The sequence below is a fragment of the Symphalangus syndactylus genome, chromosome 2 (genome assembly GCF_028878055.3).
Source record: "Symphalangus syndactylus isolate Jambi chromosome 2, NHGRI_mSymSyn1-v2.1_pri, whole genome shotgun sequence".
Classification (NCBI taxonomy): Eukaryota; Metazoa; Chordata; class Mammalia; order Primates; family Hylobatidae; genus Symphalangus; species Symphalangus syndactylus.
The window spans coordinates 64863775-64881194 of record NC_072424.2 but is presented as its reverse complement, the minus strand read 5'-3'; the positions used below and the strand labels follow the sequence as shown (position 1 = coordinate 64881194).

Below are 17420 nucleotides of genomic sequence, written 5' to 3'. Positions count from 1 at the left end.
TAGGAAGTAAGTAGAATTTCAAATTAGTGGAGAAAGAAGAGTTGATTATTCCATACATGTTATTACAACACCTGGCTTGTCATTTAGGTTTAAAAAGAAGGTAGATTTCTACTTCATTTCCAAAATAAATTACAGATGAATTAAAGGGCTAAACCTAAAATAAATAACACTGTATACAGTCTAGAATAAAATATGGGCACTTCTTTTTAGTATCTTGGCATTACATAAACTCTGCAAGTCTAAAAGTAAAAGATACATAAATTTGACCACATAAAAACTACTGTAAAACTATCATAAAAGAGTCAAAAGTCAAACTTAAAATTAAAGACAGAATTAAGAACTTGAGATTTTTGAACAGGCAGTTCACAGAAAAAAATTCGTAGATGAGCACAACTTATGAAATTATGTTCAGTCCTGCTCAAAATTATTTACATGCAAATAAAAATAAAATATTGTTTTTCATCTGTTAGTTCAACAAAAATTAACATATTTCATAGCACTAACTTTGAGGAGGGGTGGAGAAGAGTGAGTACCTGAGCAATTTCTACTCAAGTTTAAAATACTCATATTCTTTGATCCAACAATTCCACTTCTAAAAACTTATTCTAGAACTATAATTATATATGTAACCAGAGCAAGATGATAATTATAATATTGTTTATAATATTTAAAAACTGGAAATGATGCAAATGATCATTAATAGAGTGCTAGTTGAATAATTCATGGTCCTTTATATCTTGTAATATTCAGAAGTATGGGTTAGATCCACACATTTGGATATGAAAGAAACCACCAAGATACATTGTTATGTTTTTAAAAACAGAAAGAAGGCACGGCACTAAACAATGTGTATCTTGTGTTTCTATTTGTATACAGCAAAACCCCAGAAAATGTATGTATATACATAGTAAATTTCTGGAAACATTAAGAAATTGTTAAAAATAAATACCTTTGGGAATGGAATTAAGGATATTGGAGTAAGAGGAAGACTTATTTTTCATTGTATATACTTTTCTACTACTTGAAAATTTACAATTGTGTAATGTGTCATTAAAATTACCAAAGAAAAAGCCACTTGGAAATGCAAGGATTTTACACACCTAAGCTGTTCTGATTACAGCATAATGTTTGTGATAATCATGTTTTGCTATTAGAAAGTTCAAATATGTTGAATAAAACAAACCAAGAAAGCATATGAAACATTTACAAAGATGGTTATTTAAAAAAAATTCAGCATGTAAATGACAAAACTTCATTAAGAAAAAAACTCATGCATTTAACATAGCGTGTACATACTTAACTATGTCATACTGCTTTGCAAAGAAGTTCCTGACCTGCATACTCTATAGGGCTCTCAGGAGTTTGCCTAGTGAAGGTGGTGAGTTGCCCTGTGTCATCCCAGTTCTTCAGCCAGCCTATCTTTTTGGTGACAGATGCTTCAAACTTTAGCAGCTGGGAGGTAACTGTCAATGACTGAGGAGTGGTATTTGTATCCTTCACTCACCGAATCCGCTCTTACCCAGAGTAAAGAAAATAGAACGATCAGATATGGGATAAAACTGTCAATAATAAACGGAAGCAGCCACATGAAATAGTGAAACTTAAAAACATGTTTTTGTTAACAGTACTTTCCCCAATTATAAAAGTAATATATATTTGTTGTAGAAAGTACAGAGAAGTATAATTTATACCATACTAACAGAGATTCTCTAAGCACAAAGGCAGGGGTTCCTCTAACTTTTGTATTCTGTTTGTTATTTTAAGGAGAATTTCGACAGGGATGGGGACTTAAATATAATTTGTTTATATATACACAGAGTGTCTGCAGAAACATAAGAAACTGGAAACATTGCTTCTGAGTAGAATAATTGAGGGCATGGGGAAGATAAGTCAGGTGTTAAAGGCACTGACTTTTGTATTACTTATGTAGCCACATCACTAAAAAAATTAAAAAACAGTATGTAAACTTTAAAAACACTATAAAAATTTTCATAAGAATTACCTAATATTCATCATTCTTATATAGAAATGTGAAATAAAAACAAAATCCACTATGAAATCATAAGCCAAACAAAAATAATTTAATGAGTGTCGTAGAAACATTGTTTCTATGTAATCATTCAGATAAAAAAGAAATCAAAGGATGTAAAGAAGGCATGAATGAAAGAGAAAGAATAGAACAAAGAAGAGTGAGATGCCTAGATGGAAAGATTTTCAAAATAAGTCTGGTACATTGAAAATATACTGCCAGTTGGTTGATATTTAAATGATAGAAATTCTTGAATAATGGTGACATCAATCATCACTAGGAAGGCCCGGCATGGTGGCTCACGCCTGTGATCCCAGCACTTTTGGAAGTCGAGGTGGGTGGATCACTTGAGGTCCGGGGTTGCACCAGCCTGGCCAACATGGTGAAACCCCTGTCTACCAAAAATACAAAAATTAGCCAGGCATTGTGGCGCACACCTGTAGTCCCAGCTACTCGGAGGCTGAGGCAGGAGAAGCACTTGAACCTGGGAGGTATAGACTGCAGTGAGATTGTGCCACTGCACTCCAGCTTGGGTGACAGAGCGAGATTCCGTCTCCCCCACTCGCCCCCCAAAAAGGAGCATCACTAAGAAAAGGTGAATGGTTGGGGTGCATACTGGAAGGAAGCAATGGAAATCTGAAAAGGTGTAAGAACCTAAACAAATTTGTTTATCACAGAAAATAAATCACAAAACAACTTTGTGTTCTTCGGGAAGTTTCTTTTTGTTAAACAAGAGTTGCTTTTTGCATCACATAGATCTTCTAAACTCTTCGTTGAAGAGGTCCTTGGTAGTCTGTGTCTAAGCCAGTTCCTTATGGAAGTGGCACTGAGCAGAGTAGATAAAGATAGGAACTTTTGAAGGGTCATAATCTCTGTGTGCAAAAAAGAAGCCACAGTAGTTTGAAGAGCTGTGCATGTTTTAGGGTGACACTGGGTTGGGAACCTTGGAGCTAAGTGTCCCACACCTGGCAAGCCATGACATACATATTTTCTGTTCGGGCAGAAACTGAGCTTTACAAAAGTGAAATGAGAAAAAAAAAAAACAAAAAAAACCAGGCACGTATATTGAGAACCATTCAGTCCTTCTTAGAATTGCCTCATACCTTTCTCATACATCTTTATTAAATTCAGATGCAAATTAATTTTAGAAAAGTCTAAATAGGCATGTGTTTTATTTTTCTGTTGCCTAATTAAATAGTGGTACAAGCCTGGAAATTCTCTATATCTATTTTCTGAAATCTATAGCTCTTGTTTAGGTAAATATCAGGTACTTAGCTAATTAAATGTCTCTTGTTTATAGGAAAGTGTCAACTTTCAGGATGTTATGTGTATGGCTCAATAAAATTACGTACAAAGTGACAGTGTACTCTCTTTTCATAGGCTGACCTTGTCGTCACCATCACCTGAAAATGGCTCAAAACAAAAATGACCTAAGGGTTAAAACAAGATAAGATCAAATTGACGTCATGGTAAAAATTGACGTCATGGTAATTACACCAAGTACCCTTCAATCATTGGATGGAATTTCCTGTTGATCCCAGGGCTTAGATGCAGGTGGAAACACTCTGCCGGTATAAAAGCAGGTGAGGACTTCATTAACTGCAGTTACTGAGAACTCACAAGACGAAGCTAAAATCCCTCTTCGGATCCACAGTCAACCGCCCTGAACACATCCTGCAAAAAGCACAGAGAAAGGTAATATGAATGAAATAATTTTCGGGGATTTTAATTGAGGAGTAAAATATTTGAGAATATGAAGAAGATTCCAGAGTCTCTGCATATACCTTATTAAGAACAGAGACAGGCTTTTACTCATTCTCTTTTCAGCACTTATGATTGAATTAGAAGGAAGTCTGTAAAATTTGGCTGTGATCATAGGGTAAGATGTTATCTAACAGAAGCCAGAAACCCAGTGTCTCCTGCTGAGATGCTTGAGTGCCTGTCAGGATCTAAAAATTTTCCTCAGGAATTATTGCATGTCATTGGAAAGACATTCTTTTGAGTGGCTTCCAGGAGCAAGACAGAGGGCAAGTAGACATTATGATATTGTTTTATTATCCATTTTTAAGTGATGTATAACTATATCTTCAAGCTGGCCCATGATAAAGTGGCTCACTTGTTCAGCTGAATGACTATAGCTTCTGATTATCTTTTGAATAGATGTTCTCGTGCAGACTTGAATAGTAGTATGGAATTTCTTGAACGTCATTGTTTTCATTTTTCTTCTTTAATAAAATGCTACAAAAATCAAAGTTGGTAGTATTTCTCTAGCTATTATTCATGAATTTGCAATGATAAGTCACTTGCCCAAGTCCAATTGATTAGTTCCAATGAGTTTCTGGAAAATTTTTGCAGCTAACCTTGGTTATCTTAGCATTAGCACTAATTGGTGGCTGATTGGGAAATAGACACTAGAAAATAAAAGAGCTTTTTTGTCCCTCCTTATTAGCGTTGAAGAACAGGATATGGGCACGTGTGAAGAACTATGGGCTGACACTATATGGGTCCCTTAGGAATGCAGAAGCTCACTTTCATCTCTGTAGGAATTTTGTTTCTTAAGCTCTTCAATCTTTTTCCAGTCAAAAGTCAGATATTTTGCTTTAGAAAAGAAATCTTTTAAAGTTTCTGAAAATATCTGTTAAATAATTACTTGACTTAATACCAATTCAATTATTCATAATATTGGTCAACCAAATTGCATGTAATACATTGCTATATTCTTGAATTATTTAAAAAAGACAAGAGTGGTCATCATTTATAAAAGGTTCGTGGCTTTTCATTTTAATTTCAACTTTGGTTTTCTTAAGTTTATTTTTTTTTTGCAGTAAGAGTCATTGAAATTTTAAGTGAGTCATATTCCTTACCATTTCCTGCTGAAAAGCGTAGCGTGTGAGAAAAATGTTAGAAAAGCAATTAATTAGTTCCAGAGCAGATTTTCAGTTGCAGTGTACATTTCTTTTTAATGTGAGACCCAAATTTACATGAAAACTCAAAGTAAGAGTTGGGTAACAGAAATGGCTAACTTAGAAGGTAATGTATATCTTGCTTAAAAGCAGATCAAAGTAATCTACTTTCTCAAAGAGAAAATTTACAGGAGTGAACTTACATTTCTATTGAGAACAGCGTGGTTCATTGCACCAAACTTCATTTTTACAGATTGTGAATCCTAGAGTAGTTTGCTATCAACTTCCGATCTTTGCACATTCTGGATTTGGCGTATAATGTTACAGCAGTGCCATTGTAATGTTGCACAAAGTAGTCTAGCAATTTCTTGGTTCATCAGGCTTAGAGATAACATTGTAGAAATGATCCAGCATCTTAAACACTCTGTGGTTTAAGGTGGGGCACTTAGGCTGAACTAGGGGTAGAATCAATAACAATATTAGAAATCAAATTAGACAAGGTAACTGAAACAGCATGATCCATGTGTGCCTCCAAGTTATAAAGGAGGACATGGATTATTGGTATACTTCTAGGCTATAGGGGTAGTACAAGTGGAAGGACACTATCTTAGCATCAGATCACTTTGTGAGCAACTTTGGCAAATCTTTTAAATTCTCTAATGTGTAGTTTTCTAATATGTGGCACAGGTATAAAGAAAATAAAGCAAGTGAATATATGTGAAAGCCAATGCTGGCTGGGCACGGGGGCTTACGCCTGAAATTCTAGCACTTTGGGAGGCAGAGCCGGAGATATCGCTTGAGCCCAGGAGCTGAAGATCAGCCTGGGCAACATAGAGAAACCCTGTCTCTACAAAAAAAACAAAACAAAACAAAAAAAACACTCCCAAATTAGCCGGGCTTGCTGGCACACTCCTGTTGTCCCAGTTACCCGGGAGGCTAAGATGGGAGGATTACGCGAGCTTGGGAAGTTGAGACTTTAATGAGCCGTGATTGTGGCACTGCACTCCAGTCTGATCAACAGTGTGAGACCATGTCTAAAAAAAAAAAAAAAAGAAAGAAAGCTAATGCTTTTATGCTTTTTCCCCTTTCCCTGTTCCCCTGCTGTTCCCCACTGCACACAGTCCTTATAACTTGATCAGTTTAAAATACCTGAACTTGCTCTCTTTTCTTTTCTTTTCTCTCTCTCTTTCTTTCTTTCCCTCTCCCCTCCCCTCCGCTCCCCTCTCCTTTCCTCTCCTTTTCTTTTTCTTTTTCTTTATTTCTCTCTCTCTTTCTTTTTTTTTTTTTTTTTTCAAGACAGGGTTTCTCACTGTCTCCCAGGCTGGAGTACAGTGGCTCGATCTGAGTTCACTGCAGCCTCATCCTCTCAGGCTCCAGTGATCCTCCCACCTCAGCTTCCCAAGTAGCTGGGACTACAGGCCCATGCTACCACACCCAGCTAATTTTTGTATTTTTAATAGATACGGAGTTTCACAATGTTCCCCAGGCTGGTCTTTAACTCCTGGGCTCAAGTGATCCACCTGCCTTGGTCTCCCAAAGCGCTGGGATTACTGGCCTGAGCCAATGGGTATGGCAGAAATGGCTTTTTAAAGACAGTTGTGAAGAAGGTGAAATCAAATAAATATGTAAAATAAAAAATACAACAGTAAGTTGTATTAAACTGGCACATAATAACGTTGCCTTTAAAAAAGATGTCAGCATCTTATTTAGGGATATGTCATCTGAAAACATCATTTAGGAAGCTCATTGTAAAATTTAAAGATTTAAAATCAGTACAATGAAGTGTGGTTCAGAGCTTGGAGTTTGGAATTGTAAAGAGACATTTTAAAATCTTGGCTCTGCCAGTAACTAATTATGTGACCTTGTATAGATTACTTCATCTCTATAATTTCTTTACAAAAATGAGAATGATACTACACAGGATTGTCATGATGATTGAATGTATTTGTGAGTTCAAGGTGCCCAAAAGAATGTCTGGCACATGAGTGTTCAATTAATGGTAGATGTTATTTTTTAAAATATAAGATATTATTGTTACCATATCCAGTATTACAGATACTATGTTGAATGCTAACTCCAATTATTTTATACTTTGTTACATTTCCTGTGATAGGCTAAGTTAATATGTGTTATATAAAGACCCTCCCCACCCAACCTGCCATATGCACAGAAGAGAAAGTAGAGGCAAGATTGTGGTTCTGTATCTCAGACTTTGGAGAAATGTTTGTTATAAGAGAGTGCAGTTGTTCCAGTTATTTATTGTGATGCATCAAGTTACCTGAAAACTTAGTGAATAAAATAACAAATTATTATCTTTCAAAGTTCCACTGGTGGACTGGGCTCAACTGGGCAGTTCTTAACTCGAGTTTCTGGTTCAGTGCAGTCAGATGGTGGCTGCGGCTGGAGTCATCTAAAAGCTCAGCTGGGCTAGTCATCCTGGGTGGTTTCTTTCCTCACATGTCTGGTGCCTCAATACTTCTTGGCCTCTTTCTCCCTCTCCATGTGACACTTAACCCTCCAGAGTATCTTCATGTGGCTTGGCCTTCCCATCCTGTGGTGGTCTTAGTGTAGAAGCATTTCTTACATGGCTGAAAACTTCACAGTGAATCTGGCAGTTGAGCAGCTCCTTAAAAGACTCTGAAGTAGATGAACTGCAAAGGGAGAGAAAGAAGGCCAAGTTGAGAAAACTCACATTTTCTTGGACTCATATTATCTTGATGTAGTGGGTGATGGGATATAAGGGTATGTTGATGTGTATTGCAGGTTAGTCTGAGGTTGTGTGTACAGCGCCTTTGAAGTTTGGAAAACACTCATGTGAAATACCAACAGAAGCTGAGATTAGTAAATCTGATTTTAGATTGAGCATATTTTTGCAAAATAGCGTAAATCCCAGCAGAATTTAATTTCTCCCCCTGATTCTTAATATTTTCTTCCGAATTTTAAAACAGAAAAACATGAGGGTGATTAGGATGATAAAAAGATTTATTAAAATGCTTTCAAAATCACCCAGAATTTGAAGGTTATTCTGTTTTTACTTGGTTAATGTCATCTCTTTTCAAAATAAAGGCAAAGAAAGATAATAGTTTCTGCTACAGCAAAAGTGATTTTTGTTTCACTTTTTCAATCTTTTATCACTTTTCACTTTATTATAAAGGCAATTCTAAAATGCGCATTGACTTCATGCTTTCACGTTCTGCAATCTTATAAATGTTTCTCTCTGAATTAATTCTGATATAGTTGTTCACTGCATAATGGCTGAATTTTCATAATATATGAGCTGCAATATTAAGGCACAAAAATGATACTAGTTTAAAAACGAAACTAGTTTTAATTCTGAACATTTCCTTATGGCTTTGTGTATTCTCAAACTTACTGATCTCAGAACCTGTTTACACTCTTAAAAATTATTGAAGAGCCCAGGCTGGTCGTGGTGGCTCACGCCTGTAATTCCAGCACTTTGGGAGGCCAAGGCAGGTGAATCACGAGGTCAGGAGTTCGACACCAGCCTGGTCAATATACTGAAACCCTGTCTCTACTAAAAATACAAAAAAATAAATAAATAAATAAATAAAAAATTAGCCAAGTGTGGTGGCATGTGCCTGTAGTCCCAGCTACTCGGGAGGCTGAGGCAGGAGAATTGCTTGAACCCAGGAGGTGGAGGTTGCAGTGAGCCAAGATTGCATGACTGCATTCCATCTCGGGCAATAGAGGGAGACTTAATCTCAAAAAAAAAAAAAAATTATTGAAGAGCCCAAAGAGCTTCTATTCATGAGGTTATATCCATTAATATTTAATGGCTTAGTGATTATGTTAAAGTTTTAAAATATTTATTCATTTAGAAAAATCCATCATATGTTAACACATATAACATATATTTATTTTTTAAAAATGACAATTTTCAAGAAAAAAATTAGTGATAAGAGTGACATTGTTTTACCCTTTTGCAAAATTCTTCATTGTCTGGCCTAACAGAACACAGCTAAATTCTCATGTGCTTTTTCATTCAATCTGTTGTAAAATTACACGTCATGTAGCCTCTAGAAAATTTCTCTGAACACCCCAGAGGATGAAGAGGAAAAAAAAGACAAACAACATTTTAGTATTATTATGAAAATCATTTTAACCTCACCACTGAAAATCTTTGGGGTTCCCAGATCACACTTTGAGAACCACTGACTTAGAACAATATTTATTCAGTGTTAATTATGTGTGAAGATAAATAGAACTCAAAATTACTTACATATAAATATATATATTAGGTAGAAATAATGACATACATTTGTTTTAGTCTTCATACTTACACAATCTGAATTTCTATACAGGTTGAGTATCCTTTATCTGAAACGCTGAGGATGAAATGTGTTTTAGATTTTAATTTTTTTTGGATATTGGAATATTTGCATACACATAGTGAGATATCTTGGGGATGAGACCCATGTCTAAACATAAAATTCATTTGTTTCATATACACATAGCCTGAAGGTAATTTTATACACTATTTTAAATATTTTGTGCATAAACAAAGTTTCTGTTAAGTACTTACATGTGGAAATTTCCACTTGTGTTATCATGTTGGTGCTCAAAATGTTTCAGATTGTGGGCCATTTCAGATTTCAGATGTTCAGAATAGATATACTCAACATGTGTTATAAACTTAGTTCTGCTGTCTGACAAATTATTCCTAAGAAGTATTATGGGTTAATATAAACATCTAGCAGAAACTCAGCCCTATTATGTCAGTCTACCTGAAAAATAACCATAAGTTTTGACTCATATGTACCTTTAAACCTCATTCTGAATTATTTTTTTAAAAAAACGTATTTTGAATAATTGCAGATTTAGAGGAAGTTGCAAAAAATGTACAGAGAAATCCTGTATATCCTTCAGCTTGTTCCCTCATTGATGATTATCTTGTATAACTATAGTACAAGGTGAATACTAGAGAACTGACATTGCTGCCGCCCATACAGCTTATTCAGATTTAAGACACACACACACATAATACCAGTGCTCTGTTAGGCAGTTTTATCCCATGTGTAGATTAGTGTGACTAACATCCCTATCAATGTGCAGCTGTCCCATCACCACAGCTCCTTTGTGCTATCCCTTTAGAGCCACACTCACCCTCATCCACTTCTTTCCCAGTGCTAACTCTTTGAAACCATTAATCTATTCTCTGTCTCTATAATTTTGGTATTTCCACAGTGTTATATAAATGGATTCATATAGTATTCAGCCTGCATTCAGCATAATTCTCTTGAGATCCATTCAAGCTGCTGTGTATATCAATAGTGTGTTCATTTTTTGTTGCTGGACAGTATTCCATGGTATGGCTATACCATCATTTGTATAACCATTCACCTGCTGTTGGACATTTGAAATGTTTCCAGTTTTTTGGCTACTCTAAACAAAGTTTCTATGAATATTTATATATAAGTTTTGTGTGAACATAGTCTTTGTTTCTCTGAGATAAATGCCCAAAGTTGCAACTGTTGGGGCCTATGGTAAATACATGTTTAGTTTTATCAGAAACTGCCAAACTATTTCCCAGAGTGGCTGTACCATTTTATATTCCCACCAGACCAGCAATGCCTGAGTTATCTTGATTCTCTGCATCCATGCCAGTATTTGGTGTTATTTTTTAATTTAGCCATTCTGATAGACATGTAATATGTCATTGTAGTTTTAATTTGCATTTCCTTAATGGCTGATAATGTTGAATACTTTGTGTTTATCCTCCATCAAATGATTGTATAGTTTATATCTCATATATAAGTTTATATATATTTTCTTAGGTATTATCTAGGTTAAGTTCCATGTTTTACAAATAAGGACACTGAGGCTTCTTAACAGGATGACAGATAATTTAAAATTTAAATTATAAAATTTAAATTTTAAAGAATTTAAAAAGAGAATTTTTTGTAATTATTATTAAACCAATTTCTAAAAGTTAATGTGAGAAATGGGAAGATTCAGTTATCTATCTCTTTCCTAAGGAGAACTTTTTAAAAAAAAATTTACATGGTTTTAGTATATGTTGGGAGCTAAAAGCAGGGAGGTCAAGACACTGATGACTATTATTAGTAGTAATGTTGAAACTACTGGTTGTTGTTATGGCTGGTAAGCTAATTTTAGATTAACCGTGTTTTTTTTTTTTTTTTGCCATGTCTGTCTGCAGGAGCGCCATGGATTACTACAGAAAATACGCAGCTATCATTCTGGTCACATTGTCGGTGTTTCTGCATGTTCTCCATTCCGCTCCTGATGGAGTGCAGGGTGCGTGACCAAGCTTGTGGTTCAAGTAATAAGGACAACACACATTTCTAGATGTACAACAATAACTCCATTAATTACATTTCTACCTCCTTTTCAAAAGTAATAAGTCTTTGCTGCTGGATTCATATCTAGGCACTTGTAGATTGTGAACATAAAATTAAATTAGGTTCAGAAAATGTGCAGTGAAAATGGTATCTTACACAACCATTTATGCGGCAGCCTATGCATTTTCATCGGAAATAGATTCCTTTTTATTCTTTATTTGAGTCTTACAAGAAGAAAATGCTCCTTATTCAGTTAGCTCAGTTATTTTTTACATTTCTCCCGGCAGATTTGAGATTTTAACATTGCCTTTGTAGATGAATTTTCACATCAGTTATCAAGTGAGAAAAACAAAACCATTTTATACAGTAAATTTGTTTTGCTGTATTGTCTGAAAAATCTCATATAGTGGCTGATATAATTCCTCCTGCTTTGAAATTGTGAGCTACTATTTGTTATGGTTTTTCTCTAGATAAGTGGTAATATTTTAATCCAGGTCCCAAGTGCAGGCGCCTGAGCTAATATCAGGCTCCCTACACTCACCAAGGTTTCTTAATTCTGACATATTTCTCTCTGTCAATATTTGAAGTTACTGTGGGAAAAACAATAGCAGATTCCAAAGGGAAAAATATTTTTCCTCTGCGCAAAATTCTCTTTTCAGATGAACATGATGTTTTCATCTGTCAAGTTTTGTGTTTCCTCTAGGCATACTGTTAGCATTGGGATAGAGAATCCATGCTTGAAGAGAGACTACAACTGAGATTTTCTATGCATATCTGTAAAAATGTTTGTTTTTAAATTTTATTTCCCATGAACATTAATCAGTATAAATATTAAATAGATATTCTAGATGAAGATTAACATTTAACCAAAAAGCACTTACTTAGGTTCCTTTCATTTTTGATGGAAAAATAATATTCACTATCCCATAATAAGGAAGCATTCACAGTTTCTTTTCTTTGTTGCCTTGCCTTGTCTTTTCTTTTGAGACAGAGTCTCGTTCTATCGTCCAGGCTGGAGTGCAATGGCATGATCTCAGCTTACTGCAACCTCCGCCTCCTGGGTTCTAGCGATTCTCCTGCCTCAGCCTTCTGAGTAGCTGGTATTACAGGCGCCTGCCACCATGCCCAGCTAAATTTTTATATTTTTAGTAGAGATGGGGTTTCACCATGTTGACCAGGCTGGTCTCGAATTCCTGACCTCTGGTGATCCACCTGCCTCAGCCTCCCAAAGTGCTAGGATTACAGGTGTGAGCCACTGCATTTTTTCTTATTTTTTTGAGTCAGGGTCTCACTTTGTCACCTAGGCTGGAGTGCAGTGGCACGATCTCGGCTCACTGCAGCCTTGACCTCCCAGCTTCAAGCGATTCTTCTGCTCCAGACCCTCAAGCAGCTGGGACTATAGGTGTGCACCATCAAGTCTGGCTAATTTTTGTTGTTGTTGTATTTTTTGTAGAGACAGGGTTTCATCATATTGCCCAGGCTGCTCTCGAACTCCTGAGCTCAAGCAATCCACCCACTAAGGCCTCCCAAAGTGCTAGGATTACAGACGTGAGCTACTGTGCTAGCCTCATAGATTCCTTTTGAATCTTTTTTGGATATTTTACTCTGCCTTTTTTTTTTCCCTGATAGATTGCCCAGAATGCCAGCTACATGAAAATCCATTCTTCTCCCAGCCGGGTGCCCCAATACTTCAGTGCATGGGCTGCTGCTTCTCTAGAGCATTCCCCACTCCACTAAGGTCGAAGAAGACGATGTTGGTCGAAAAAAACGTCACCTCAGAGTCCACTTGCTGTGTAGCTAAATCATATAACATGGTAAGAACCTCAAGAGCCCCAGAAGCTTTCTAACAGCCCAATCAGAGAAATGTTCATAGAGCCCACCCATGGGATTTAATGCCAAAGGTGTCTAATGACCCAGCCTCTGTCGAGCATTTGTACAGGTGGGGAATACATTTCTACCCATTAATTAAAAGAGTCAATTGTCTTGTGGGTATAGGCTGGATTTATTCAGAATGAGGAGAATAGGGGTAGAGGTGACAAGGGGCAGGTTGGGAGAAAGTACAGCTTACTTGTGCTAAAAATATCTCCTAAAAAGGAGACTGTGCAAATGTAGTATGCATCTATTTATTTCAGCAGAATGCAGACAATTTTATTTAATATTCTTCAGTTTTGTCTCTATCTATCTCTAATCTTTCATCTATCTATCATCTAATCTATATCATGTTTTTTTCCTTCCCCTTTAGGTCACGGTAATGGGGAGTTTAAGAGTGGAGAACCACACGGCATGCCACTGCAGTACTTGTTATTTTCACAAATCTTAAATGTTTTGCCAAGTGCTGACTTGATGACTGCTGATTTTCTGGAATGGAAAATTAAGTTGTGTAGTGTTTATGGCTTTGTGAGATAAAACTCTCCTTTTCCTTACCATACCACTTTGACACGCTTCAAGGATATACTGCAGCTTTATTGCCTTCCTCCTTATCCTACAGTACAATCAGCAGTCTAGTTCTTTTCATTTGGAATGAATACAGCATTGAGCTTGTTCCACTGCCAATAAAGCCTTTTAAATCATCATTCAATCACTGAATTATCATTTTTCTTCAAAGTAAAGCCAATTGCTTTTGACAGCATTAATGGAAGAGAGTGGGCCATTGGGTGAGTTGGGGCCAAATGTGTTTGGTGACCTGACATTGGAGAGCCTTGCTGCTACCACACCTAGCAGCGTGTGAGTCCTTTCAGCCAGTGGGCTACTTATAAGACATTTATTAGGGCAAGAGAAGAAAATATGAGAACTTCTATTTATATTAATTTTTATATAACTTTTTAAGTTTCCATTTTGATGGATTTTGTAAAAGCACATATACATTAGTGTGGTAATACATGTATACAATTTATAAATAAATAATTATCCATATATTGGGAACATTTGATCAGAAACTTTTTACTGTTAGAAGGGGACAATAAAAAACAAACGAACAAACAAAAGAAAAAGAAAAGGGAGAACACTTCTCTAGGATTTGAGAAAGACAAAATCATTCCCAGACTGAAGTTTCTATTTACTTGCATTATGCCTGGCGAAAAAATGCTCATCTTATTAGTCCCTGGCAGCCAGGCTATAACTGAATAGTGGCCAAGGAAAGGGCATCATTGCACCAATTAAAACTGGGCATTGCTCTGAAATTCCAGAGGCATCAGATTTTGTTTTTCACATTCAGATCTGGCTCAGAACTGTGGTCTAGGACAGATGCCTGGCATATTCACTTTGTTTTTTAAAATGTTTAAGATGGCCGGGCATGGTGGCTCACACCTGTAATCCCAGCACTTTGGGAGGCCGAGCGGGCAGATCACTTGAGGTCAAGAGTTTGAGACCAGCCTGGCCAACATGGTGAAACCCCGTCTCTACTAAAAATACAAAAATTGCCAGGCGTGGTGGTGGGCCCCTGTAATCCCAGCTACTCAGGAGGCTGAGGCAGGAGAATCGCTTGAACCTGGGAGGCGGAGTTTGCAGTGAGCTGAGATAGTGCCACTGCACTCCAGCCTGGGCGATAGAGGGCAAGACTCGGTCTCAAAAAAACAAACAAACAAACAAACGAAAAATGCTTAAGAGTAGTGCCATGCTTCAACACCACATCTGTTGAGCATTTATACTGAGAGGTGGTCCTTACCTTGAGGACAATGGTATTATAAATATTAAATTATATTAGCCGTGGTGGAGATCATAGCTACTCATAAAAGTTCTACTCTTAATGGAGCCTGTAATTTAAAAAAGATAATCACACTGGTAACCGGTAAGGTTTTCAGAAAGAAATTTTGATCATCACCCATTTGTCAAAATTTTATTTCTGAGTGGCAAGCCTGTTACTTGTTCCTTAGCAGGCTGGTAAACATATCAGGTGTTAGGGTAATAAATTAAAATAGGAAGTGCATGTACTTTTTTTTTTTTTTTTTTTTTGAGACAGAGTCTTGCTCTGTTGCACAGGCTGGAGTGCAGTGGTGAGATCTTGGCTCACTGCAACCTCTGCCTCCCAGGTTCAAGTGATTCTCCTGTCTCAGCCTCTCAAGTACCTGGGATTATAGGCATATGCCACTATGCCTGGCTAATTTTTGTATTTTCGGTAGAGACGGGGTTTCACCATGTTGGCCAGGCTGGTTTCGAACTCCTGACCTCAAATGATCCGCCTGCCTCAGGATCCCAAAGTGCTGGGATTACAGTTGTGAACCACAGCGGCTGGCTTTTTTTTTTTTTTTTTTTTTTTTTTAGTAGAGATGGGAGTTTTCCTCTGTTGGCCAGGCTGGTCTCAAACTCCTGGCCTCAAGTGATCCCCCACCTCAGCCTCCCAAAGTGCTGGGATTATAGGCTTGAGCCACCATGCCCTGCTTGTGCATGTACATTTTAAGAAACATGAAAGGACACACGAAGATATTAGTGCATTTATTTATTTATTGATTTATTATACTTTTATTGAATGTATAGTAAATGTTGATATTTTGTTAGATCACTGGGATTTAGACATCAGGAATCTCGGGAAGATAAGACTAAGAAAATATAATACTGCTTAATCAGAGAAACAATGGTGGTGATCATTGGTTCATTAAAATATTTAGCAGATACTGACTGAGAACCTACTAAGTGTCGGGTCTGGAGAGCTTGTTTGGAGGGCTCATTGGTGATGGAAAGCTTCTGAAACTTCTTGGCTAGAATGTCTTTGTTCATCTGGGACCATCCTATTTGACAGAAAGAATGGAAGAGACACTCGAGGAGTAAAGAGAGAGGACAGGGACATCCCCGTGTCCATTCAGCTCAGCCAGGTCAACCCTGGTGAGCACTAGGGTGAAATGTCATAGCCATACTTACCTCCTGTCTTACCATTTGCCAGGCATGGTGCTGGTCCAGTGATGGCCAAGATGAATAAGACACAGGCCCTGCCCTGAAGCAATTTACAGTCTAGTGCAGAAGGGCAGCATAAGCAACAAATTACAATCAAGAGACATGTACACTATGGGAGAAGGGCGAACTTTGGTGGCATAAAGGGAGGGATAGCTTATTCAGCCTGTTGGAGCTTGTCATAGAGAGCTTCACAGGACAATATGATCCTTCAGTTGGGTCTAGAAGATAGGCAGAGAGATGGAGGACAGTACATTCTAGTTTGAGGAAACAGCATAAGCAATTGTTCTGAAATAAGAAACACTAAGATGGTCACAGAATTTCAAGGAGTTCAGTGTGCTTGGACTGCAGGAAGCTGGTTGGAGGACTGGAACTGTAGAGATAAATATGCACCTGTCAAGAAGGTCCTTGTATAACATGCAAAGAAATATGGATTTTAACCAGGCTTCTAGTTTCTCAAGCTGGAGGGCCTGAGGGTTCCTGAAGCCGCAGAATAAACAAGCACCTTTCTGCAGGATCAATTTTGCTTGAAGACTTGGGGAAATGTAATTTTTACTTCAAAACAAAAATGGATGTATTATAGAATAGAATGCAAAATTGCCAAAAATAGGAAGAAAAACAGTGACTTAAAAAGAAACTTCATGCTGAGGGCAGGGCCTTTCGGATCCTGCTCTTCTGAGCCCTCCCAAACCTCCAGTTTCACTCTTGCATTAGGAGTACTTAAATAGAGGAGTTTGAGGAGTTCTGTGAACATTAAAGGAAGGGTAGTTGCTGGACTTCCAAACTTCTGGATGAGTCTGGCTGAGAAAATAGTTGTCATGGCTTTCGGGACAGTCAATTTGAAAGCTCTGATATGAGCTCCCTAGAGAAAAGATTATAATCCCAGCTATATAAGCAGCAAGGAGGAAGAGATGCTGGTGTGGAGGCTGGCGATTTTGTCTCAAGATCATCTGTGAAAATACCTGAAAGAAATCTTAAGGCAGAGTAAGCACATGTTTGAGGGGGTGCTTCTATCAAAAAAATTGTCCATCGTTCACCTCAGCTAGAAAGCTGCTCTGAATTCTCCCCTGTGAGATTCCTTCCTTATGGCTAAAACATGGTATCCCAAGCACCTGCTTTTTAAATGACAACACTCCCAGGAGATGCAATGCGGTTGGCCATTAACAGTTTAATGAACTATTACACAAGTTTAACAGACCATCAGTTCTGTCTGCACTGGGAGTTCTGGACCCTTGTTGGCTGGGAAAGGGGGGTGCCTGGCAGGGTATTGAAAAGGATAAAGCA

At 37.3% G+C, this 17420-nt stretch overlaps 1 protein-coding gene across 2 annotated transcripts; it reads left to right on the top strand.

Moving 5' to 3' along the window:
* The first annotated feature begins 3607 nt into the window (after window positions 1–3607).
* On the top strand, window positions 3608–13825 carry CGA (glycoprotein hormones, alpha polypeptide). Of its 2 annotated transcripts, XM_055258244.2 has the most exons (5): window positions 3614–3724; window positions 11111–11208; window positions 12706–12810; window positions 12882–13066; window positions 13495–13825. In XM_055258244.2, exons 2-5 carry the CDS (start codon window positions 11118–11120, stop codon window positions 13570–13572), a joined length of 459 nt encoding a protein of 152 aa, XP_055114219.1. In that variant the 5' UTR covers window positions 3614–3724; window positions 11111–11117; the 3' UTR covers window positions 13573–13825. The 2 variants fall into 2 exon arrangements, with proteins under 2 accessions (XP_055114229.1, XP_055114219.1); XM_055258254.2 differs by lacking the exon at window positions 12706–12810 and having other exon boundaries at window positions 3608–3724.
* Window positions 13826–17420: the final 3595 nt, after the last annotated feature.

Coding starts and splice junctions, on each gene's coding strand:
- CGA (XM_055258244.2), top strand. CDS start 11,118: ATGGATTACTACAGAAAATACGCAGCTATCATTCTGGTCACATTGTCG. Junction 11,209..12,705: donor CGCTCCTGATGGAGTGCAGG/GTGCGTGACCAA, acceptor TATTTTTTGTAG/AGACAGGGTTTCATCATATT. Junction 12,811..12,881: donor GATTACAGACGTGAGCTACT/GTGCTAGCCTCA, acceptor TTTCCCTGATAG/ATTGCCCAGAATGCCAGCTA.